The sequence below is a fragment of the Anopheles bellator genome, chromosome X (assembly GCF_943735745.2).
Source record: "Anopheles bellator chromosome X, idAnoBellAS_SP24_06.2, whole genome shotgun sequence".
Lineage (NCBI taxonomy): Eukaryota > Metazoa > Arthropoda > Insecta > Diptera > Culicidae > Anopheles > Anopheles bellator.
This window is the reverse complement of record NC_071287.1, coordinates 8,877,989-8,902,348: the sequence shown is the minus strand read 5'-3', so window position 1 is coordinate 8,902,348 and position 24,360 is coordinate 8,877,989. Positions and strand designations below refer to the sequence as shown.

General features: G+C 51.8%; 4 protein-coding genes across 6 annotated transcripts; all 4 read left to right on the top strand.

Moving 5' to 3' along the window:
• The first annotated feature begins 583 nt into the window (after positions 1-583).
• LOC131213785 (putative uncharacterized protein DDB_G0271606) lies at positions 584-6,601 on the top strand. Its single transcript, XM_058207907.1, has 5 exons — positions 584-724; positions 1,842-1,913; positions 1,995-2,816; positions 3,989-5,667; positions 5,747-6,601. The coding sequence occupies exons 1-5, from the start codon at positions 697-699 to the stop codon at positions 5,861-5,863; spliced, it is 2,718 nt and encodes a 905-aa protein (XP_058063890.1). The 5' UTR covers positions 584-696; the 3' UTR covers positions 5,864-6,601.
• Positions 6,602-10,491: 3,890 nt separating this feature from the next.
• LOC131213539 (glutamate receptor-interacting protein 2) lies at positions 10,492-16,872 on the top strand. The gene is given in 9 exon segments (XM_058207597.1): positions 10,492-10,762; positions 11,832-11,954; positions 12,028-12,225; positions 12,284-12,474; positions 12,547-12,857; positions 12,974-13,140; positions 14,681-15,540; positions 15,572-16,546; positions 16,626-16,872. Coding segments are annotated over 9 exon segments (3,204 nt in total). The 3' UTR covers positions 16,734-16,872.
• A 931-nt stretch (positions 16,873-17,803) lies between these two features.
• On the top strand, positions 17,804-20,246 carry LOC131213161 (pancreatic lipase-related protein 2-like). Its single transcript, XM_058207140.1, has 4 exons — positions 17,804-18,627; positions 18,714-18,869; positions 18,944-19,725; positions 19,805-20,246. The coding sequence occupies exons 1-4, from the start codon at positions 18,235-18,237 to the stop codon at positions 20,085-20,087; spliced, it is 1,614 nt and encodes a 537-aa protein (XP_058063123.1). The 5' UTR covers positions 17,804-18,234; the 3' UTR covers positions 20,088-20,246.
• Positions 20,247-20,778: 532 nt separating this feature from the next.
• On the top strand, positions 20,779-23,476 carry LOC131213253 (pancreatic lipase-related protein 2). 3 transcript variants are annotated; one of them, XM_058207262.1, is made up of 6 exons: positions 20,779-20,889; positions 21,030-21,683; positions 21,774-21,935; positions 22,015-22,663; positions 22,729-23,141; positions 23,202-23,476. In XM_058207262.1, the coding sequence occupies exons 2-5, from the start codon at positions 21,276-21,278 to the stop codon at positions 23,130-23,132; spliced, it is 1,623 nt and encodes a 540-aa protein (XP_058063245.1). In that variant the 5' UTR covers positions 20,779-20,889; positions 21,030-21,275; the 3' UTR covers positions 23,133-23,141; positions 23,202-23,476. The 3 variants fall into 3 exon arrangements, with proteins under 3 accessions (XP_058063245.1, XP_058063244.1, XP_058063246.1); XM_058207261.1 differs by having other exon boundaries at positions 22,729-23,148; XM_058207263.1 differs by having other exon boundaries at positions 22,729-23,152.
• The last annotated feature ends 884 nt before the right edge of the window (positions 23,477-24,360 follow it).

The window sequence follows — 24,360 nt, the reverse complement described above, 5'->3', positions numbered from 1 at the left end:
GCATTGTGTTTAGCTTTAGCATTTGAAGCATTTCACGCAAATAGCATTTCGAAACATTTCATTCCGCAGCCAAAATTGGTTGCTGGCTTGCTTTTTGACACTTCCATTTGGTATTTGGTTTGGTATGAACTTTTATTTCTATTTGATGGTAAAGATAGATTAACGAAAGTATTGTAATGAAAAATTGATGATAAATCCTGATTGTATTACCATTCCAATGATGCGTCATCATGCGGATTATTGAAATGGTTTTGTTATAAGCTATCAATTATGTACTTGGAACAGTTAGGAACAATGAAACAATAATGCACAGGAACAGTAATATGCAGTAATAGCAAATAGGAAAATAATTCGAAATCGGTCAAATAAGAATAAAAGTATCGCTTTTATAGTATAAATGTATGTTTCATAAGTTTTGCTTCCTGATTGAAGTTGAATCTTTGCGAATTTTTGCAATAAGTTTCCCAATAAGTTTGAAATAAGTACCACTGTATTGCGTGTCTGTTGTTATACGTCAATTTTGACAGTCCACGCCACGGGCTATGATATATGAAGAAAACGTAACCTTTATTGCTTACACGGCATCCATTTTCGTCTGTGCTATCCGTCTGTGCAGTGCATTTCTTAAAAACGTTTCTTTTCAGTCAAACAATTGTGCCAATAGTTTAGCCCATCAGTTTGGAGATAATTAGCAAAATGCTCTACTTGGAGGATTACTTGGAAAGTAAGTAAAAGAATTATTAGAATAATCGAAGAATACGAATACGAAGAACGGACGAATGCCACGCTCAAAATCTATGGCACGCTCCCAGTTGTATGAGCGAAACGCAGCCTAGAAACATGCATGAACCTTTATATTTGTGTTGTTGAATGTTTCAGAATTAACGTAAAGTCAGCGTTCCAAACTATAAGCCAATCATTTGATATTTTGTTTGGCTGATGCGATATTTATGACTGGACCTTTTTCCTACACTGGTGTGCTTGCACATGAACAAAAATGATCAAAAGACGCTTCTTGCTTCTTGCGCTTCATACAGCTTTACTATTATTATTATACGCATCTACATCCATCGGGCAGTCCTGGCCTATAGTAAAGGCATGCCTTTTGTAAATGTTATTATCTTTTGGGCCGAAACTTAACCTCGAAATTGTTGGCCCCGCACTAAACACCTTGTCACGCCGGAGGGCTATCGTGACCGTAATATTGAAGGTTAAGGACCGATCCTTACAAGGCACGATATCCCAGCCCCTAACCCAGTGGTCTATTACTAACCCATACTCATATTAGCATGTGGGTCGCAGCGGAAAGTAACAGCCAGTCAGCGGGCCGCAGTGGAAAGCAACACCTAGTCCACGGGCCGCACCATATAGAGAAATTTTAATTTTTACGCACTTTGATTTGGTTTGGATTTGAAATAAGTCGTATCGGTCGCTGTGGCGGCAGCTGAACCGACAAGAACATTTTCTTGTGATTTATTGCTGACTATCCTGACTGGTATAACGTAATTATATACTCCGCGGACGTGGTCGAGGGCCGCACAAAACAGTATCGCGGGCCGCGTGTTTGAGACCACTGCCCTAACCGCTCTAAACTTAGCCAACCATCACCACCAAATGGAAAGATGGTGTATTGTACAATCTTAATTGTGGTATGGCTTATGCAGTCTTCAGTAGTCGAGTAGTCTCACGTACTGCAGAATGAAGGAACACAGTGAGCGTATGGATTGGAAACTATCTGGACCATGAGTAATCGAAGCTCTTTTTGTTTTAGGTTTTTCTTAAATTACTAATGGTATTTTTATTTAATAATGATTTATTATTTGAAATACACCCTTTTATAGTGATTGAACACCTTCCCCAAGAGCTACGGGACAGGTTTACGGAGATGAGAGAGATGGATTTATCCGTGCAAAGTAAGTCGTTATTGTCCGTCATTTTTGTAAAATTCGCTTTAGTTCGTGTTTGTGCTAACGTTTGATTTTCATACTCTACAGATAACACGGATGCGCTGGATAAACGTGCTCGAGCGTTATTCCAGCAATGCCGTCGGGGTGAGCTACCCTCAGCAGCAGCCGAAACAGAGTATGCTGCTATTAGAACCGATTACTATCGGGTTCTAGAAGATTCCGACGAGAAAATCCAGCTAGCCGGCCAAACATACGATTTGGTTGAACGATACTTGCGTCGTCTTGATTCTGAGCTGCACAAATTTAAATGCGAGTTGGAAGCAGATCACAATGGAATTACTGAGATTTTGGAGAAGCGCTCCCTTGAATTGGACACTACCACCAGCAATGGAAGTACTAATCAGAAGGAGAATCGTTTCTATGATGCTCATAACTCGTTCAGTACCACACACACTGCTCGTTCAGACACTCGTTATAAGACAAAATCGGAAAAACGTCGTGACAGCATAGCACCTGCTGCTGTTGCTGCGTTGGAAAAACGTTCGCTGAACATCTCAGCACCGTCCAGCAATGTCAACGTTCCGTCCACTCCTACAAGTTTGGTCGGAGCAAGTCATCAGGTGATAACTTCATCTCCAGCTGCAGCTGTGGCGTACAATTTGCAAACGTTCGGCGCTGGCAATGCGATTGCAGCCGCGGCCAGTCAAGCGATTGCACAAACACAGCAAATGCAGCAAGGGCGCCGTACTGCCAGTCTGAAAGCATCATATGAGGCAATCGGTGGTGCCGGCTCTCATGAGCTTTTGATTAATAGCGAACTAGCAGGGGCAACACATAATGCGCTACAGGCTGTTGAGAGGGAAGCAAATGCCTTTTCCAGTCAGCGTCGTCAAAAGAAAAAAACTCTAGGTATGTCGATTCAATTAGTATATAGATAGAATAATAGTCGAGGGATATAAATAATCGAAATGCAGTGAGTATTAACTTATTGAACTTCACATCTCCATATCTAAACATAACAAATGTTCTAAATGAGGACAAGGAGTAGTGTATTAAAACTCTGTAGTTAAGACATCGTCCCCCGCCGATAGAGTAGTCGGTAACGCTCTTCGCTGTCAGCGCAGCTGGCCAGGGTTCGAATCCCGGGACCGGTTGCGACTCAACCGGCCATGGTTTCGATTCCCGATACCGGCGCTGACAGAGGGGGTTGGCGCGGGACCAACAACCCCGCCCGTAAAAAACGAACTGTTACGGATAGCACCAGGGATAATTGACATTAACAATGTCTCTGGTGCAGGACAAGACCGCACAGCGGTTGTAGTGCCGAAGAAGAAGAAGAAGAAGAAGTTAAGACATCTCGAACTAAACAATGTGCCTAACTATTGTAATAGAGAAGAATACGACGCCGTATCATATAACCTGCAACTTCTATCACAAACAACAACAAAGCAGTAGCAAGCATAAACCACTTCTACAACAGCCGCATCCGCAACACATCACCATCATCTCCCTCCCTTGGGTCAGAAACAATTATATTAGTAACAACAACTCTGATTTACAACAAAGAGCGCGGTTTTGAAACGCAAAGAGAGCTTTTGGAACGCAGTCGAACCATAGCCAGGACCAGAAGTAACTTCAACGTGCGCGTAGCTTTTCATTTTCATCCACTGAATTTGATATCTTTTGCATGATTTTATCTTTCCACTGAATATTTGATGAACTATGCTTGGCATATCGGGTAAATGCGTATGTAAATAGTAGAAAATAACGAAGCATGTAGATAATCTACGTGCAATGGGTATTTACGTATTGAAATTCACATCTACATATTTAAACGTAACAAATATTCTAAATGAGCCGACCCCCATGTCTCGCTGGTATCGGGAATCGAAACCATGGCCGGTTGAGTGACAACCGGTCCCGGGATTCGAACCCAGGCCAGCTTGTGCTTGTCACGCAAAGGTGAGCGCTGCTCTATCAGCGGGACGATCCTTTTTCATTACTAACCAGCAGTAATGTCGATGGTGTAACCTAACTTCCGATAAATTTGAGAGAAAATTAAGCTTGTGTTTTTATTGCAGCAAATAAAAATCTGTCACCATCCTTGCCAACAGCAGGCCTACAAGTTCAGCAGCCAGTGCTTCCGCAGCAGTCAACGGCCTTAACGCAGTCTCCTGTGGTTTTACAACAACCACAACCAGCATTGCAATTGTCACAACCTGTACTGCAGCAACCGCAGCTAGTCCAACATCAACAACATCAAATTCAGTCAACGATTACATCAACTGTTCCATCGCCAGTAGTCTCTAACGTACAACCACAACTGCATCATGTCAAGCCCATGACTCCGCTTGGCAATGTGCAGATTACTCATACTGGTCACTTGCAGCAGCTAGCTATACAGCAACAACAGGCGCAAAAACAGCCGCTAACACAACCTCAACTTCAACAACAGTCACAGCAATTAGTACAACAACAACTGAAGCACTCACCCCAACTCCAAGCTCAGCCACAGGCACAACAGCAAGCACAATCGCATCCGGTGTCGCAGCAACTGCCTCAGCAACAACTACAACTTTCACAACAAGCACAAAAGCAACATCTACATCAAGCGACGTTGCAACTGCAGGCAGCCGCGCTACAGTTGACCAACCAACCACAGCTCCAACAACATATTCATCAACAACTACAACAAATACAACAGTTGCATCAGAGGAAACAACAACAAGCTTCGCTGTTGCCGCAGCAACAACCGAGACAACTGTTGCAGCAAACATCCCAACATCAACCGCAGCAACAGTCGCATCTGCATATTCAGTTGTCCCAGCAACAACATATCAAGCAGAAACAACACAAATTGCCACAGCAACAGCAGCAAACCCTATCGGTTCCCCAAACTTCCCTCATTCAGTCGCATCAGCAACAGCAGCAGGTCCCTCAAGTGTTACATCATCTACAGCAGCAGCATCAATTACAACAGTATCAGATGCAATCGATAACACATCAGCAGCATTTGCCTTTGGCACAACAGCAGTTACATCAGCAACAACAACTTATAGACCTGCAACAAAAAGAGCTCATACAGCTCCAGCATCAGACATTGCAACATGTCCAGCCGGTGCCGTTGGCACAGTCGGCTCAGACCCAATCACAAGTCAAGCAGCAGGAACAGCAACAGCAGCCGACTCAGTTACAGCCACAGCCGCAAATACAGTCACAACAGCAAATCTTACTGCAGCAGCAACTGCAGCAGCAACTGCAACAACAGACGCAGCAGCAATTGCATCAGCAGCCACCACAATCGCAACAGCAACCCCAGCAGCAGCTTCAGGCGCAATTGCAACAACAGCAGCAATCTCACTTACAACCTCAGCAACAATTGCCCCAGCAGTTACCGCTTGCATCTATGTCGACTCAACAGCCGCCGCAACAATTACAGCAAGCTCATCTGATGCAACCGTCGTTGTTTGCCCCGAAGCAACAAACACCAAATCAAATAGGTCAACTTTCGCAGCATCAATTGTCACACCATCAACAACTCGGCCAAGCATCAATTTTGCAACCACAACAGTCTTTGTGTGCATTGACCACGGTATCTGCCATCGATACGCCAGATTCCACATCGGCAACTGCTGTTGATGGTGGCGGTACAGTCGCAGAACAGTCGGAAAACGATTGGTCTTATGATCCTAATGAGCCAAGATACTGCGTCTGTAACCAGGTTTCGTATGGAGACATGGTAGCCTGTGATAACGAAGGTGTAAGTATGGCGTGCGACACACGTTACACGATCAAATAATCAAACAGTATACTAATGAATGTTTTGTTGTTCATTTTAGTGTCCGTTCGAATGGTTTCATTATCCCTGCGTTAATATCACATCGTCCCCAAAAGGAAAGTGGTATTGCCCGCAGTGCAGTTGTTCGATGAAGCGCAGAGCTTCCCGAAAAAATTAGTGACTAATTACCAGCTCGGAACTAGTGAATGCTATTTCGCGACAGCATTTAGTTCAAACAAAAAACGAATCGCTGTTAGATTGTATTAATTGTACAATGGAGAAAGGCAGGAATAATTGCCGGAACAAGGTCGAAATCGATCGGTCTTGTAACAGCGCAGTTGTTTCTGCTCTCCTCCACCATCTTTATTGTGCAACAACTAAAACCATTATGTTCATTCAATTGTAAAATATTTTCAAATTAGCAGGAGCAGGAACATCTGTTTCGTTCGAAATTGATTTTTTATCGGTTGCTCGAATTTATTTTTCGCCCAAATTAATTTAATATGTTTATTATTATGATTATCTTTGATATATTTTTTCCATATTTTCAGAAAATGCCAATGTATTACATGAGGAATAATTTACTCATTCACTTCATTTGATTTAAAAATATTTAAATATCCGCGGGGGAGCGGAGGATCTGCGGAGATCTTTGTTGATTTTCAGTTGGCCTAAGTGATTGACTGAAAATCGACGAAAACCTGCGCATCGTACATTGTAGATTCGTAGAGCAGAGTGTCAAACTAAGCACAGTGTATGTATGTATGTTTTGTGTACGTTCAGTGTATGTTCTTACGCGTTTTAGCACTGCAATGTTTAGTCCAGTATAAGCTATACTGCACTTGGTGCCCTTCGAGTTTGTGGGGTCGGCTAATATACACCTAAAATTATACATTGTACGTATCCCAAGGTAGGTGCCAACACTGCAGCCAGAACATCGTAGCGCTGGAAAAATATTGTACGTAGCAAAACAAACGAAAATGAATGAAAATAAATAAATTAAAAAATAAGAAAATTAAATGCTTACTGTCCACAGATAAGTTTCTCCACGTTCGGCTACCGGTCAATCTTGCCTAGCATGTTGATGCCGATCTCTCTTCACAGCTTTGCTCTGCCTTTGTCATAAGTAATTTCAGTTAAAGTTTGCGAGCGAATAATGACGATCAAATGACTTTTTGTTATATTTTGAATTTGTTATATTATTTTTTTTTTGTTAGTTTTGTTATATTTTGACTTTTTCTGTCTTTTTCTTCTATATATACAAAAATGGGTGTTTGTCTGTCTGTACCGCTTTTTCTCCAAAACTACCGAACTAATCTACCTGAAATTTTGCACAGCGTAGTTTTGTGGGCTCCCATACAAACAAATCAATTCAAAATTCAAAAATTGTTTTCGAACCAAATCGAACCAAATTCTGCATACGGGAGTTTTGGGGAAAGGAAATGTCGTGGTGAATGTTTGAAACCCCTCCCGTCTTTACAAAGGGGGTCTCCCATACAAAATCTAGGTTAATTTCAGCAAACCTCGGATAGTCTTCAAGCAATAATGAGACAAATTCAGCTGTTGCGAGTTTTGACATGTATCCAACGGAAAGTGGGAAGGTAAGCTGATCGGATGCGCCACCGGGAAACCCGATCGTCCGCAATGGAGGAGTAACGGGAAGCCGATAGGATACGCCACCGGGAAGTCTGATCCTCTGAAACGCCGGACAATCAAGAAATGAGTATGAAATGAGGCGGTCCGGCGACTCGTGCCGGGAACCTGCTAGTTGTGTTATAATTATGAAGAGTCAAACTTTTCTCGTGCTTAAGCATGCTCAACCAGTACTAAGAAGCCAGTGGCAAAGGATTGGAAATGTATTTCTAGCATAAAGCTGGAAAGTTAGTGACTCGTCAGGGTCTTGTCGATCGGAAAGCCTATCAAAGCATGATGAAAAAGAAATTATTCCTGAAAAACATCTTATTGATCAAGATTTCACGGTGCAAAGGGGATAATCATTCAGTATGAGAATGACGATAACCGAGCCTTTAAACTATCCGTTACAAAATTGAACCAACTAATTAAAACTGTCTGGCAAAGAGTAAGTATCGGGGGTCGTCGTAATAAACTTTGTTTACAGATGGAAATGTTTTTTCTTGTTCTAAATCGTTATTGGTCAAAACCTGTGTTTTGTGTCAATGATCCCCAAATGTAACAGCGATTAACATTGACACAGCCTACCAAACGTTTCGGGCAAATTTTTCAGCAACAAAAAAAAAATTGCTTTCCTTTACAAATTCAGTTGAAAAAAGCGTTACGTTTGTGAGCCACATACTTTTTATGAGTAATTGGTTTTTGATACTACAGATTGTGGAACATGAAGTTGAAACAAATGAACGATAGAGGCAACGTGCCCATTGAAGCATGTGTATGTTTCGAATGTCAGAGGGACCTTACTCCCACGACCGTTCAAGGATGGAACCAACGGGAACGGGAAGAGCATTGCATTTGCAATAAGCAGTAGTGAGTTGCGTCTGAAAATGTTGCACCACAGATTTCGTAATGGGGGACCTAACAATGCGCTGTGCACATCCAACAACATATGGTGCGATCAGCGTGGTTGACGAGATCTTCCCCTGCTCTCTCTCTCTCTCTCTCTCTCTCTCTCTCTCTCTCTCTCTCTCTCTCTCTCTCTCTCTCTCTTTCTCTCTCTCTCTATTTCGCTTTTTCTCTTTCCGTGTAACACGTTTGTTCTTGGTTCATTTCATTCTCTCCCTTACTCTCGTTTTCTTTGACTCGTGTGTAGCATTTATCGGTTTTCCCATATATTTCCCCCACGGTTGCTGGTAGCGAGAGATGCTCGGTTCATATCGCCGAGAGCGCGCGCATCGAACGAAGCATCCAAAACGGGTATAGGCGTCCCCGTCCACGCGAAGATGACGACTCGCGTCTCATCGATTCGGAAGACGCACCACTGATGTCTCGCGGTTGCGGCGGCGGCAGGAGTGGATTCGCTGCCTCCGTCGCACCAAAAAACTATACGAAGAACCCTAAAATAAGAATCACACTCTCCGGCACGGTCCGCTTCACCCTGCGGCGTGGCGACATCTCTCACGGCGTCGTCGTCGTCGTCGTCGGCGGTTCTACACTTTCCGCGGCCGTTGCGCCTCATTCGAACGCTTAGAGTCGGCGAAGAACGTGCGCGTTCCGTCAGTTGGTCGCGCTCTCTGTGAAAAGTGTTGTTGGTGATCTGCAACGGTGTGTCCCGCGCCACCCAGTCGACGGTTGCCAGTCAGTCATCAGTCTGTCTGTAAAAATGAATCACACCCGCCTGGGGGTGCCGCAGACCAGTTAACAAGTCTTTCGTACGTACTTACGACGCGGTGTCCGCAAAACTCCTCCTCCGATCGGCGCGATCCCTCGCAAGTGTCCGTAGTGTCGTCTTCCGGAATGGGGTTGATTGATCTCTCTGATCTTGGGGGCCGGGAACGATAGGCAATTTGAACACCAACCAACCAACGACTGTAGTGTGCCTTGTCTAGTGCGTTGAAGGTTCTACCAGTTCACCAGGACCAAGTAGCAGGTCGAAACGGGCACGGGCTGGACGGAACGGAAGGAAAGCGCATTAGTCATGCGGCTTGCGGCGCGGCGTATGTTTCGCGACATAGACTTAGCATGAGTGTTTGTGTGTATGTGTGTGTGGGGGATGTGCTGGTGGAAAACACCAGATTGGTTTGGGTTTTGGGGTGGGTTCCGTTTCGGTTCCAAGTAGACCTTTTTTTAGAACTAGAAACACACGCCAACACGCCCCTCAAGCCGTTTCGGCGTCGCCAATCAACTCCATCGATCAACCAGAACTGTAAAGAACGCATCCGGGCTTTTCGTGCAGCAGTCATTGTGCAGAGTCGATCCGTTCCGATCCGTCGGTTCACGGAGGCGCTGCTGCCGTGATCAATTCGCGTTCGGAACGTGTTCTTTCGGGAGCTGCATGCTGACTGACTGCCTATGCCTGTATGGTTCCAGCTGTTTTCCAGGAACTTCCAGGTGAAAACCTCGTGAACCCAGGTGGCCAAAAGCACCCAGAGGCCACTGGGATGTAAATGCTATGCTACTTGATAAGCCGAAACAGGGCGAAAGTTCGCACACAGACGTATCGGACGAGCCTTGGGTCAGCGTGGAGGCGGTTGATGGAGACCCCTGCCCCAACTTAGATGTTACTTTCAGGTCCTGGGTATCCTCAGGTTGCTTCAGGCCTTGGGGGATGTTGTGGGTTCGCTCATTTGTTCGGTGGCCCCGCGCACTCGGTCCCCTTCGGTCGATCGGACGGGGTTGTGTCGCGCTCATAATTGAACGCACCACGCGCTTCGAGATCTTCGTTCTGCTTGGTTTGGGGAACCTTAAAATAGAACCCGCCCGCCCTTGTCGCGCGTAACGTCGGCGCTACGCAGTACACGGTTTGCCCGTTGTGCCGCGGCACGCTGAGCTCTAATTGATCTCGGATGTTAGGAGAGATGCTCAGGATGCTTTCGAGCGCTGGAAGCGGCTATGCTGCCTATGCAGAAACACAACTAGATCTATTCTTGAAGGTGTCGCGTTTGAAACAGTTGAACTGACCAAAGTACCAAACTAAACAAAATCTCAACAGAACCAAAAATGTGTGGTCGTGGCAAAACAAAGTGAAACGTAAACGCAATACGGCACTGCAGCAGGCAATCCGAGGAAATTAACAACGGATAAAACAACGGAACATCGGAAAGAAACGGAGCACACCATACACAACTCGTAGCACGAATACACGTGGCGAGCGCACACGCTTGGTCCGGCGCCATGAAGCTCTGGAAGTCGAAGAAAAGTGCAACGGCCAGCGCGGCGGGCGGTGGGACGACGACCGGCTGTGCCGGTGGCGGAGCGCACAAGGGCGGCATCCTGTCGAAGAGCTGCAAAACCCTCGGCGGTGGTAAAGCCAACGGAAGCGGCAGCTTCGATGAACACACCGCGGAGACATCGTTCGTGACCCCGGCCGCTGCACCGGGGACCGACGTCAGCGTCGCCGTGCTGTCCAGCATGGTGCAACATCTTCCCAGCAATCTATTCGTAGGTAAGTAATTTTGAACCAATAGTTATCGCTAGCGCTCGGATCCAACATCCGCTCCGATGTTGCGATCGAAAAAAAGGCTACATCGGGGAGTGTAAACGATGGAGCGCAACGGTCGCTCCAGTCCACACTTCGGTGGAACTGAACCAGCAAGCGTGCCACGCTGGGCACCACTTTTGGCACATTTCCACCATCCATTTTATGGTCCGGCAGAATGTATGGCGCCAGTCGCGACTGGCGCGACTGACATCACGACAAGCGGTCGCCGCCAGCCGGTCGCTCTCATCCACACTGTCACTGGAGTCTGGAGTTCGACGCACGGCCTTGGGTTGTATGTTTTTTTTTGGGCCCTCAGGCCTGCTCTTTCATCTGCCTGGGGTCCTCGGAGAGCGGTGCCACCGCAGGACGCGTTCCGATGCCTTTTGATCGGAGCTAATTTTTTGCTTTCTTCTACTTGCAACTTATGGTTTAGTAATTCGGCTCAACTCGTTCCACAGCCAGATTCTGCTCGGCGCCATCTTTAATCGTAGCTTGAGTAGCCAAAGCTGATTCTTGGAAGTTGCAGCAAACGTTCCATTGGGGTCCAACATTGTTATTGTTTCATCGAACACGGTTAAATGGGTAAATCATTCTAGTTGCCTTCGACGGATCTGTAATGGTATTTGCTTTAGTATTAGTAACACCCATTTCACCTCGCGTTGCAGCCATATCCAATGGGAAGTCTTGGATGATTCTTGGGATAATTTCTGCCAACGGATTCTGCTACAGAAAGGGTAAAATCGAGCGACAACTTTTTGTTCGATTCGCCGAACGATGTAGCGTTCAATTCTCGCTCAGTGCTCAATCGTTCGTTCTCCATCTAAAATATAAAAGTTACCAGTTCGGTAAACGCACCTGAGAGGTAATCTTCAATGATTGTTAGTGCACATTAGCTACCGCTTTCGCTCGTGCTCCGTTGCTCAAGTACTGTTCTTCGCAACGCATGTCTCCGTTCCGTTTTATCCTGGAGGTCCAGCTCCAGGAACCCGAACGTCCGACCAATCGTGTATTCCCCGTGATTCCATGTTTACAGGTAGTGAGCGTGCGATGAGCCCGGCCCAGTCGGAGGACTCCGGGCTCGCAGCCGACCGAGGTACCACGTACGCGACCCTTTCGATCCCGCGAGATATCGGACAGATCGGCATCGTACTAGTGGGTGAGTCCCTAGCCTGGGCTTGTTGGTGGTACTGCGGTTTACAAACTTGGGTGTCCGTTCAATTCGCCCGCAGAGCGCACGGACCTGTCGTTGCCGCCGATAGTGGAGTCCATCGTCGGTCCCGTGGGCGACCTGTTGGCGCCGGGTGACCGCATCCACCAGGTGGACGGCATCTCGACCATTGGGCTGAGTAACCAGCACATCTGCAGCATCCTGGACCACGGCGAGGACCCGGCCGTGATCGAGATCGAGTACTCCTTCCCGGAATACAGTAAGTACTGCCAACCGTCGCTGCCGGTGACGATCCTCTCGGTGACGGTTTCTCGCAGTTTCCCAGAACAGCCTGTGCGTGACGACGAAGATCGTGCAGATCACGGTGGAGCGCGAAAACGGCTGCCTCGGGCTGACGCTGCGTGGCGGCGGCGAGTACCCGCTGGTGGTGACGAACGTACGCCCGAACGGACCCGTTTTCCGGGCGGGCCAGATCAAGCCGGGCGACCGGGTGCTACGGGTCGACAACGTAGGTTTCCTGCTTGGGCTCGGAGAGGCTCCGGCGAAATTGATAAAAACCATTTCCCCCTCCGCTAAGCAGATATCGCTGCTCAACAAGAGCCTCTCGGAAGCGCAGCACATCCTGAAGGATGCGCACGTGTCCGGGTACACCAACCTGACGATCGAGTACGACGTGTCCGTGATGCAGACGGTCGAGCTAAGCCTGGGTCCGCTGCTGCTGGAGATTGAGCGACCGTTGAACGAGAAACTCGGCCTCGCGCTAAGCTACTACTCGAACGCCGCGACCCATCCGGCGGACCCGCTGTACCACAGCACCTACAAGCTCAATCAGGAGGTCGTCCCGGACGGCATCTACATCGCGAGCATTATGCCGGCCAGCATCGCTGACAGGTGAATGATCGGCCATGGGCGCGGTGTCCCATCGAATATCCCATCTCCCCTGCCTGCTAGCTCACTCTTCCTCATGCTCCACACACGCCTTTCCTTGTCGTTTCCGATTCACGCAGATGCGGTGCCCTGTCGGTCGGGGACCAGATACTGGCGATCGACGAAACGGTCATCGAGGGCGGTGCCTGCACGCTGGAGGAGGCCACGGCACTGCTGGACGCGAACTGCGTTAAGGGCTACAGCCAACTCCACATACTTCCCGCACACACGTTCGTGCGACGGCGCGGTACGTACAATTCAGCAAACACAGCCACAGACCGTGGCCGTTGGTTAGACAGTAATGTTCTCCGGCTGCTGCACTGAGCATCGAGAGCAGCGAGAATTTTTATCATGATGCCGAGATCTTGGATCGCTTGGAACTTCTTCTTGCTAGAACAATCGCATCGCTTTGTGTGTGTGGTTGCTCGAGTTCGGATTCTGCTGGCTGGTACTTCATTGCAACTTTCATTTGACTTCTCGGATTCAACTTCTTGGATTTTTGGCGTCCTATTCATTCCAGAAGTTCCACAGGCTGTGCGATAAAGTTCTTTTTTTTTATATATTTAGGAACGGACTGGGCCGTATTTTTGATAAAGTTCTTGTTACCACAGCAATTAGTCGAAATTACAAACTGCTTTCGCTGCAATGTACAAAGTGAAATTGATTTGAGTTAAATAAGAAAGGCACTGCTGAAGGTGCTAGAAATGTACAACATTTACGACGTGCCCACAGTGCAAAGCTTCCCGTAAACGCTGAGCTCAGCGGCTGGGTTCCGTTCAATTTAGATGTTTCAAAGGTCCCGGCGTCTCGTTCTATCGAGTCATTGAATCAGCTGAGGTGATCTTACAACTGGCCAGGAAGTGCGAATAGTACCTTCCATTGGATGCCGGCGGAGTTGGGAATTGCTTCCAGCTGCTGCTGAGGGCTCCCTTTCGCTTTCATTGGCCGTCCAACAGCATTGCACTCCGCCAAGCGTGACTTGCGATCGCGACACCGCCGATGTGCAGCGGATGCCTAAAAAGATGCACAGAGCCAGTACAGTAGAGTAGATCTCGATCAGCGCGATATTGGTTTAGCTGGAATCTAGTATGTGGTTTATTTCTGGCGACTTGGTACGACTTGAAAAGTATACGCACATCATAAAGGTGTGGTGTGGCTTCCCTTCTAGGGTCAAAATCCGCAGATTCCTGATGGAGTCGCGCTCCCGCGAGGGTGAGTCGCGAGTCGCGGAAGATGGGGCCGTTCGCTCGGTTTGCGTGATTGTCGTCGTGACTGTCTGCCATGGAGGAACATATCACCATGTGTTTCCCTCCTCAGTAATGGTGTGCTCGTCGCGCGTGTGTACGTACCCTTAATACTGGTCGTTATGGTTCCTATGCTAGCTCCGTCTCGCTCTCGCTCACTCCCTCGTCGATGGAGCTGAGCTAATTTTAGCTTCATTAAAATTCGTTTAAGCTTCCGTGCCTGGTTCCCCCATTCTGTTTGATTTCGGAGCCTGTCCCTTTCATTCCTACGGAGCGCAGAGCGCCTGCGCTAACGCTACACGCAACCGGCTTATAGTTTACGCATCCCTAGGCGCCATCCATTCGCCACCGCGGTACGTCTCCCTCAACCAGGCGCCCACATCGAGCCGTGTGGGAGGCGTGCGTCGTGGTCTCGTAGTTTAAGCGTCGTATTTGGCGCAGCGTAAGAGTTAAAGTACTCGTAGCTGAAGTGTAACTAAAATCAAGCCTGCAGTGCCTCAGACCTCAGAAACTGCAACCCTGTGCCCTGCTCGCTGCTTACAGGCTTCTCCTACTCCAGTCCCCGGTATGGGTTCAATACGGTCGATTCGCGGAAACAGCTAGCCGGCAGCAAGCACCGGCGGTTGCTGCGCAAGAGCTCTCTACCCCAGCCGATGGAGGACCTGCACGGCCTGGCGACGGCGGCGACGACGGCACCGGGGCCCACTGTCGGCGGTCTGTGCAAGGCGGAGAAGATTCACATCATCCTGGACTGCTCGCAGGGTTCCGGCATTTGCCTGGGGCCGAAGACGGCGTGCGGCCGTGGCTTCGTGGTCACCCAGATCCTGCCCGACTCGGTCGCCGAGCGGTCCGGGTGCTTGCAGAAGGGCGACCGCATCACCGCGGTCAACAAGATGTGCAACCTGGACGTGGGCGCGGTGCGCCAGATACTGGGCGACTTCGGGCCGGTCGCGGCCGCGAACCACTACCACAACCAGCCGCAAACCTCGAACTGGGTAGAGCTGGAGGTAGAGTTCGACATGGCGGATACGGTGGTGCCGGCCAGCGGGGTGTTCACCATCAAGCTGCTCAAGCACGGCCGGTACGGTCTCGGCATCACGGTGAACGGCAACGGCAGCGAATCGTTCGTGGTGTCGGAGGTGAAGCCAGGCAGCGCGGCGCACCGGACCGGGTCGCTCCGGGCGGGCGATGTGCTGCTGGCCGTGGACAATCGGCCGCTCCAGCACTACAACCTTGACCAGCTGCTAAAGGAGAGCAGCAACGAGCTGATCACGCTGACGGTGAAGCGTACCTCGGCGTCACCGAATGCCTTCCTGCTCGATGCCGCGCAGCAACCGAAGAGCTGCAGCGTGTACGGGTGCGCGGACGAGGCAGACTTCGCCTACGGCCACAGGTAAGGGAGGGTTGGGGTAGCTTCGGAACCAGCTTGGCCAGCTTAGCGCCCGTTTCTCCTACTCGGTCTCGTCCGGCCACAGGTTTCAAAGCGAAGAGCAGCGCTTGCGTCATCCGGTCTGGTCGAACGCGATGGTCCCGTACGAAGTGTCGGCAGGCGACGCGACAACACCGAGCACCGAGCAGAATTTGCCACTGCCACCGGCCCACCTGCTCAGCTCGACAGACCAGGGCGATTCGGTCGGGGATGGGGATCGCTACGACGACATCATGCACTACAAGATGGCGTCCATGAACATTGCCAACTACGTCGGCTACAGTGCCATCGGTAGCTTCCCGAAGAGCCAGTCAGCCACCACCGGCTTCAGCCACGAGCAGCCGTCACCGCCACCGCCACCGCATGCACAGCGGCACCAGCTGCTGCAGCAACAGCAGCAGCCGCAACAGCGGGTGTTCAACGTGCACCTCGAGCCGGACGGTGGTCCGCTCGGTATTACGCTGGCGGCCAGCGAAGACCTGCAGAAGCCCATCAAGATCAGTGCGCTGACCGAGGGCGGCATCGCGTACAACACGGGCCAGCTGCAGCTCGGGGACCGCCTGCTGGCGATCAACGGGGAAAGCATCGTCGGCATACCGCTGACGACCGCCACCAAGCTGCTCCAGAAGTTCGACAACGCGGTGGACCTGCAGATTGCGCGCCCGGTCACCCCGGATCAGCAGCAGCAGCAGCAGCCCGGCAGCGACGAGAAGGCGAGCGCGGTGTACGCGCAGGTTCAGCAACGGCCGCGCAGCCCTGCCCCGGCCCTGGACGCAGCCGGTTCCAGCTCGAGCAGCTCGGCCGGCGGGGTGAACCAGCGAACGCTGCAGGTGACGCTGTTCAAGGATCGTGTCTACGACGACTACGGGTTCTCGGTGTCAGACGGGCTGTACGAGCGGGGCGTCTACATCAACCGGATCCGCTCCGGTGGTCCGGCCGATATGGCCGGCCTTTTACGCCCCTTCGACCGGATCGTACAGGTACGTAGTGTTGTCTAGAAAAAAAAAACAACGAGTAACCAAGTTACTGAATCAACCGACTTTCGTTGCGCGCTGGCAGGTGAACGGGACCAAAACCCAGGATTTCGACTGCTGCCTCACCGTGCCACTGATAGCGGCCGCCGGCGACAAGATAGAGCTCGCCATACAACGCACCCTGCCCGAGTAGGGGGGGTGGGGACCTGGACGGATGACTTTCGGGCGCGTCAGCTACTTCCCGCGCTAATAACTCTCTACAACCGCCATACTTCTACTTCGCCTAACGCTGTTCGCCGTTCCGTTTTCCTCGATTGTTTGCAACTTCGCACCAGCAGGCCAGGTCGACTAACACACACGCAAATTCATTGTACAATTCATAATAATACTAGGCGATCGTTGCGCTCCACACTGACTACCAACCCTACCTACCTGTTGTTGTTGTTGTGTTGGCCGTTTGTTTCGTTTCGGGAATGCCTAGGGAATGTCTGTCCGTAGAAATGCCTTTCCCTGTGTATCGACGCATCGAGATCCGAAAGTCTGGGAGCATCTCACACACAGGTCACAGGTCAGACCAAGAACGTAGTTAAGGGGTACAAAGTACTGCCGTACTGCCGCCGCCGCCGCCGCCGCCGTGCTGATTACTCTCGTCCTCCGTTGACGTCACAGGTCGGGAGTGTAGAATCGCGCTTATCAGGCGGCGGTACCCATTCCAAGCGCCGAACGACACCGGGTCCGACGGTTGCGTATAATCTCGTTCCCTTGGGCGACCTTTGAGATGCAAAATAGTTCTAGATTATGATGTATGCTCCCAATGACGGAAACCCCAGCCCCTACACACCGGTGTCCGCACCCGTAGCCGTCTCGGCTTGGTTTGTTCTCCGTTCGTTCGTTCGACCGGAGCCTCGTTTTCGGGTGCTCGGTTCTCTTCCCTCCAAAAGCAGCAACTGCACGCCGAAGAGCGCCATTTTGCGTGGGCGGACGGCACAACGCACACTACGGTCGGCGACGAAGAGAATGAATGGAAGCGAATCACACCAACGACCGATCACCGATTAGATATCATCCGATCTGTCAGTCTGTCAGTGTGTGATCCGTACGTGAATGGGTGCATCACTCTCGTCTCTCAGACTGCGCTCCAGCTCCAGTATGAGTCCCGGCCGCCGGCTAGCCAGTATGAGTCCCGGCCGCCGGCTGGCTGGCCGGCTGGCCAGTGCGTTCGTTCGTTCGGGTGGGTCAACTTATTTAAGGAGCCCGCAGCCCGAACCGTTACGTCAGTCATCGGTTCATTCTCGCCGTGAGCGGAATCATTCACAGCTCAAACAGGCCGCAACGCGCCAGCAATAACAGTGATAACACACAGCACACAGCAGCAGGCTCCGGTCTCGCGCACACCCGGAAGTACTGAATGCTCGGGCGCCAGTGCGTTCAGTCAAGTCTGCACTATCAACAGCACCATCAACTAGACCGCCGCAGGTCGGTAACGGGTGGCTCGAACCGGGTCAGGCCACACTCACGTACCAAGCGAGCGGAAGCCGAAAGGAACGAGAAGGTTTGTCCGATAGGAACGGGTTGTGTATGGAGCTGCGAAACACTAGAACGTTTCAAAAGCGCTTCCGCAGAGACCGTCGTAGGCGCTAGTAGTAGTAGCAGTGTCCGGCGCCTGTGCCCGTGAAGTGACGAAGGTGGCAGCAATGGTGAACGGTACGGGACTACTGTTTCCGACGCTGGTGATACTGAGCAACAGTTTGGTGGACTTCCTGCCGGGCCAGCTCGGCGGTGATGCGGCGAACGGCACGACGGAGATACCGCCGGCCCACGACCCCCAGCCCGGTGCGTGTCACGGGATTTTCGAGTGTTTTCCGATCGGACCGCCGTGGACGAGCGCCCGCCGGCCGATCGCCCTGTACCCGGAGAGCGAGTGGAAGATCGACGTGCGCTTCGCGGTGTTCAATGGTCGCAACCGGACGTTCCCGGCGTTCCTCGACCTGAATAAGACGGACAGCGTGTACCGGGCGAAGATCGACCCGAACGCGATGATCTACGTCATCACGCACGGTTTTCTCGAGTCCGGCAAAGCACCATGGGTAGGTAGCTGGTGGTGGTGGTGGTGGCTCCAAGCACCAGCACAGGCAACCTAAAGCCTCTGTTCCGCTCGCGTTTCTGCTTCCAGATCGAGCAGCTGCTAAACTTGCTGCTGGATCGGGACCGCGACGCGTCGGTGATTGTGATCGACTGGGGTAATGGTTCCAACCCGCCGTACAATCAGGCCTGTGCCAACATACGGCTGGTGGGGGTGATAGCAGCGCACGTCATCCACATGATATACGTACGTAGCGCGAAAGGGGAACAGGGGGCACCCGGGGACTTCCCGTTCTAACGTCAATCTGCTGCTGCTTACAGGAGGACCTCCGGTTGCCCAACCTGAACCGCGTGCACATGATAGGCCACTCACTCGGGGCCCACCTGGCCGGGTACACCGGGCAGGCACTGCGGATGAAGTTGGGATTGCGGCTCGGGCGTATCACCGGCCTCGACCCGGCCGAACTGGCGTTCACCGAAACGGACGAGCTGGTCCGGCTGGACCCCAGTGACGCCCAGTTCGTCGACACCATCCACAGCGATGCGACGCCGTTCGTGCCGAAGATCGGCCTCGGCCTGTACGAGCCGATCGGGCACCTGGACTTCTACCCGAACGGTGGCTACGACCAGCCCGGGTGCCGGCGCGAGTTTTGGAAGCGCCCCAACACGCGCTTCGTCTCGGACATGTTTCACTTCTTCAGCTGCAGCCACTTGCGGGCCTACACGTACTTCATCGAGAGTATCACCACGCCGCTGATGACGGTGTCGTGCGACTCGTACGACAGCTACCTAGCCGGTCACTGTTTCAACTGCCGGCGCGACGGTGCGCTGTGCGTTGAGTTCGGGCTGAACAGTGCGGCCGACTACCGCCGGCTGGTGGCAACCGGCAGGCTCACCCCACTGCCGTACGCCCCGGTTCAGTTGTTCTTCCGTACCGGTGCGCACGAACCGTTTCTGCTGCCGAACTTGAAGATTGTCGCCAAAGTGTCGGATGCGCCCGCGAGCGTGCTGCACGGACCGGAGATAGGGCGGCTCGTCCTGTACCTGCATGCGGGGGCGGGCAACTCGAAGTCGGACAAGATCTACTTCAACGAACAGGTGATGTAAGTGCGGCCGTAGCCACCGAGCCAAAGCGAGCGACGTTGACCGAAGGGGGGTTTTTATTTTTTGGCTCTCGTGTAGGTTATTCGAACCCGGGTACAACTATTCCGCGATCATCGTCGGGTACAGCATCGATCGGCTCAGCGCCATCACCGTGGGCTGGGAGTACGACACGAACCTGCTGAATCCACTGACCTGGCGGTTGCTTTCGGCGCCACGCGTCTTTCTTGAATCCGTCACCGTGCAGGCGCTCTCGTCTGGGGTGACGCTACGAATGTGCCCAGCATCCCAGGCGCCCATCACCACCAACGCGCACAGCCTGGTATCCCAGTCGAACTGCAAACGAGCCCACCCAGCCACCTAAGATACCCGTTTTCCCCGTTTACATATACATGAACACATAGGATTAATAGGAATTAAACACTAGGCTATGAATGGATAGGATTAGCTTGAACCATTCGTCTCTCCCGAGTAGCTGCCGCCCGCCTACTAGTATAAAGCAAAGTATTACACAGTAATAAAATCGTACAGTTTTACACATACGCTAGCGGCGTCCGAGCGTCTTCTCCAGAAGCTGCCCACCGAGCTCACTGGTTTCGGAGGGGACCAGAGATAAGCCCAACCTTAGAGCGCAGCTCATGCGACTGTGAAGCATGCGCAAGTCGGAGGTCTCATGGTCCTGCAGAGAGCAGATCCGCTTCGGTTGAACTTCGCCCGGCCCGCTCTCATCGCTATCGCCCGGCGGCGTGACGTAAATGTGCACTCGACACTGGAACCTGGAGCACACACACGAGGAATCCTCGCCGAAAGCGCCCACGAGAGCCACGAATTGCGCCCCACAAAATAGTTGGAAGGTTGCCCCCTGGGGGTCATGCATTTCTCGTCCGGCGCGGGGTGCCTGTTTTGATTCGCTAGTGCGCGCGATTAAAGGGTGCGCTCGGCAAAAGTGCGTTGCCGATTGCGCACCCGTGCGCCGTGACACGCCCAATCCACTCTGTCAGTCTCTGGGCTGTAATCGGGAAATCTTCGACCCAGCCACAGGGGCATTCTTGACGCGGAGGATCTCGTGCCGCCCCGGCTGCCGATGTGTTGTTGTGCAATGAATTCGAAACCATTGGCATAACCAATCGACTGGCAGCGTTACGGCAAGATCGGTAGGCTTCAATGTAGGTTGATGTTGATTGGTCCAAACAGTGGCTTGCTTGGATTAAGTCAAGGCCGTACTGAGTGGAATCCCCGAAACTGTCTACTACTGCACTGTATGTTGTTTATTTTTTCGTCTGCTGTTGTACACACTTTCTTACAGAGGAAGCGTAGGAAGTACCGGGAGTGGCTGGTAGGCCTACTTAGCCCTTATCAACATCCTCTTGTAAACGAGCTCTTCCTTCGAATCGAAAAACAGCTCGCGCAATCTCGCGCAGCAGCAGCTGTTAGTGACAAGAGCAGATGCGACGCCACACCATACGTTCGTCCTTAGTTGTGCGGCGAACGGCGTAGCGAGCTGTGCGCCATCTCTGTGTGTAGTACGCCCGACGAATCCACGCCATCAACCATGGAGATCAGCAACAGCACCGGCTTTCTGCTGCAGACGATCCTGTTTCTGGCGAACCACCAGTACAACAACTCACTGATCAACCTGATCCAGAACCGCACGCTCAGCGCCGAGAGCAACGCCACCACGGGAGAGCTTTCGGTGCCGGAAGATGTGCGCTGCTACGGTGTCTACGGGTGCTTCCCGATCACCTACCCGTGGATCGACGAGAAGCGTCCGGTCGCGTACCACCCGCAGTCACCGACGCAGGTGGACGTGCGCTACCCGGTGTTCGTGAAGTCACACACGTTCCACCCCAACTACATCGAGCTCAACGAGCCGGCCAAAGTGCGGCGGCTCGGCATCCATCCGAAGGGGCGCATCTACTTCATTACGCACGGCTACATCGAGTCCGGTGATCGACCTTGGGTATACTGTTGGGGCAACTAGGGGCGCCACCTCAGATCGTCCGAACAGACTCCTGACTCAACGTTGTATCTCTCTCGCTCTTGGCCTTAGATTCAGCAGATGGTACACGCGCTGCTGGACAATGACCCCGACCAGACGGCGACCTGTATCGTGATCGACTGGCGCAAAGCATCCAACCCACCGTACACGCAGACCTGCGCCAATATACGCCTGATCGGCGCCATCACGGCACACGTCATCTATATGCTCTACGTAAGCTAACGGGGGGCGTAAGACCGAACCGTGTGTGATGTGCGCTGCGTTCTACTTCTCTCTGTCTATCTTTCTGCAGGTCGAGCTCGGAATGCGGGACCTGGACAGGGTGCACCTGTTGGGCCACTCGCTCGGGTCGCACCTGTGCGGCTACACCGGCTACTACTTGCAGAAGGACTTTGGGCTACAGCTCGGGCGCATCACTGGCCTGGACCCGGCCGAACCACTGTTCTCCGACACGGACCCCCTGGTGCGGCTCGATCGAAGCGACGCCAAGTTCGTGGACATCGTCCACTCGGACGCGTCCGAGTGGGTCAGCAAGGGTGGCCTCGGGATGTACCAGCCGATCGGGCACGTCGACTTCTACCCGAACGGGGGTTACAACCAGCCCGGCTGCAACGATCCGATGACCAAGTTCATTCGCAAGCACGACGAATCGTTCTTCTGGGGTTTCCAGGAGTTTTTCGGCTGCAACCACCTGCGGTGCCACCAGTTCTTCACCGACAGCGTGGTGCACCGGTGCCCATTCGTGGGGATCGGCTGCGAGTCTTACGCCAAGTTTCGGCAGGGCGAGTGCTTCGAGTGCGACCGGGACGGCCACTACTGCATCGAGTTCGGGCTGGGGGCCCGCGACAGCTACACGCGGCTCGTCGAGAACGGTATCATCGTTAACCAGCAGGCCCCGCTGAGCGTGTACATGATTACGGGCGAAGAGCCACCGTACTGTCGTAAGTACGCCGCGTCCTAGTTCGTCCGCCGTATTCCCGTGTGACGATGCGCTCCCGAATTGCAGGGTCCCACTACCGGGTGATGCTGCGGGTTTCGGACGCCGACGAGAGCCTGATCCACGGTGGCGAGATCGGCAAGATGTCGCTCGAGCTGCACGGGCAGGCGAACCGGCGCTCGGGTAGGATGGACTTTTCGCAGGATCCGGTGTACTTCGAGCCGGGCCAAAACTACTCGGCCATCATGGCCGGCGCGGATGTCGGGGTGCCGCTGAAGGCGATGCTCAGCTGGGGCTACCGAACCAACCCACTCAACCCGCTGACCTGGCGGCTGCTGGCGTCGCCGCGCGTCTACGTACAGGAGATGGTCATCCAGCTGCTGGAGGCACGCACTAGCGTGCGCTTCTGCCCGCTCAACCAACTGCCCGTGCTGGCAGACGCGGACAACGAGCTCAGAAGTGACTACTGCTAGTCGTCGAAGGTTCGAAGTACGTTGCCTTTCAATGTGCCGTAAATGTAGTAACGAATCCATTATCCGTAGAATCGAATCGAGAATCCGTGCAGCTACCGACTTGAGACTAGCCGTGCCGTGCGCGCATGCAGGTGCTCTTCTAGATTCCAAGTCAGCTTTCAACTCGAAGATCCTCCGCAATATTCGGCGTTTGTTCCACGCGAACTCGCGAAACTACCGAAATCACCTGTGCGTCCAAAGGTCGTAGTGTTCGGTTGAAGTGAGTGAGCCACACAACTGGCTGCTAGATTCCCTATTGCTATTTTTAAAATGCTAAATAAATGCTAAATTTTTAATATATGAAAATAAAGACAATTACAGTACAATGCATCGCTAGAAGCCTGATAGAATGATAGGGAGATAGGATGGGTATGGTATGCGAGAGATCGAAGAACCCGTGTGTAGTACTCGCCGGTTCCTACTCGAACTGGCACCCAGTTCGCATGTTACAGCTTAGCAAAGTTTATTTAGAGTTTACTTGTTTTTTTTTTGGATCTGTTACATCTTTGTGAGGGTTTTACATAAGCATCACTTACCACTAACACTATGATTCCCTCCGCCACTCACACGCACCCTCACCGTGCGCCGCAGATAGTGTAGTAGAAGTACTATTGTATCATATTCGCCTGCCTCGTTAGCTTCGTGCCTTTTTAATGGATCTACTTGTATTTACTTGTTTTATATATGGATGTGTATATGGGCGCGCGTTTGTGTGTTTATGTTTTTATTCCAGACATTGCATAGTGACTGGGTGGTAAACCCAGCTCAGCCTGCCGATTGGGCGGCCGACACCAGAACGCGCCTGAACGCGGGGTTTACCTATTCCCGGTTTCTGGTGGTCGATAGAGAGCGCGCCCACTAACAAAAAGCGAGCCCTTTGAACTGCTACTTGGTACTGTTGCTGTTGCGTTGCTCCTAGATGCCCCACGCTATATTACTGTCAGAAGCCTGATTACACGCGCTACATCGTCGCATACCAGTAGCTACTGCAAAATCTCCGTTGACAGTACAAAACTGTTGTGACAGCCTAACTGATCGATACCGCGAACTATCTGGATCCCCCTGAATTGTGTCTCTGGTGTGTCGGGCGTGTATGTCAAAAGATTGAGACGGTTCAGACAGGCATCCGGACAATCAGGACAGTATAGTTGGCGGCGCAAGTTATAAAAGAACGTAACAGGCAGAGTTC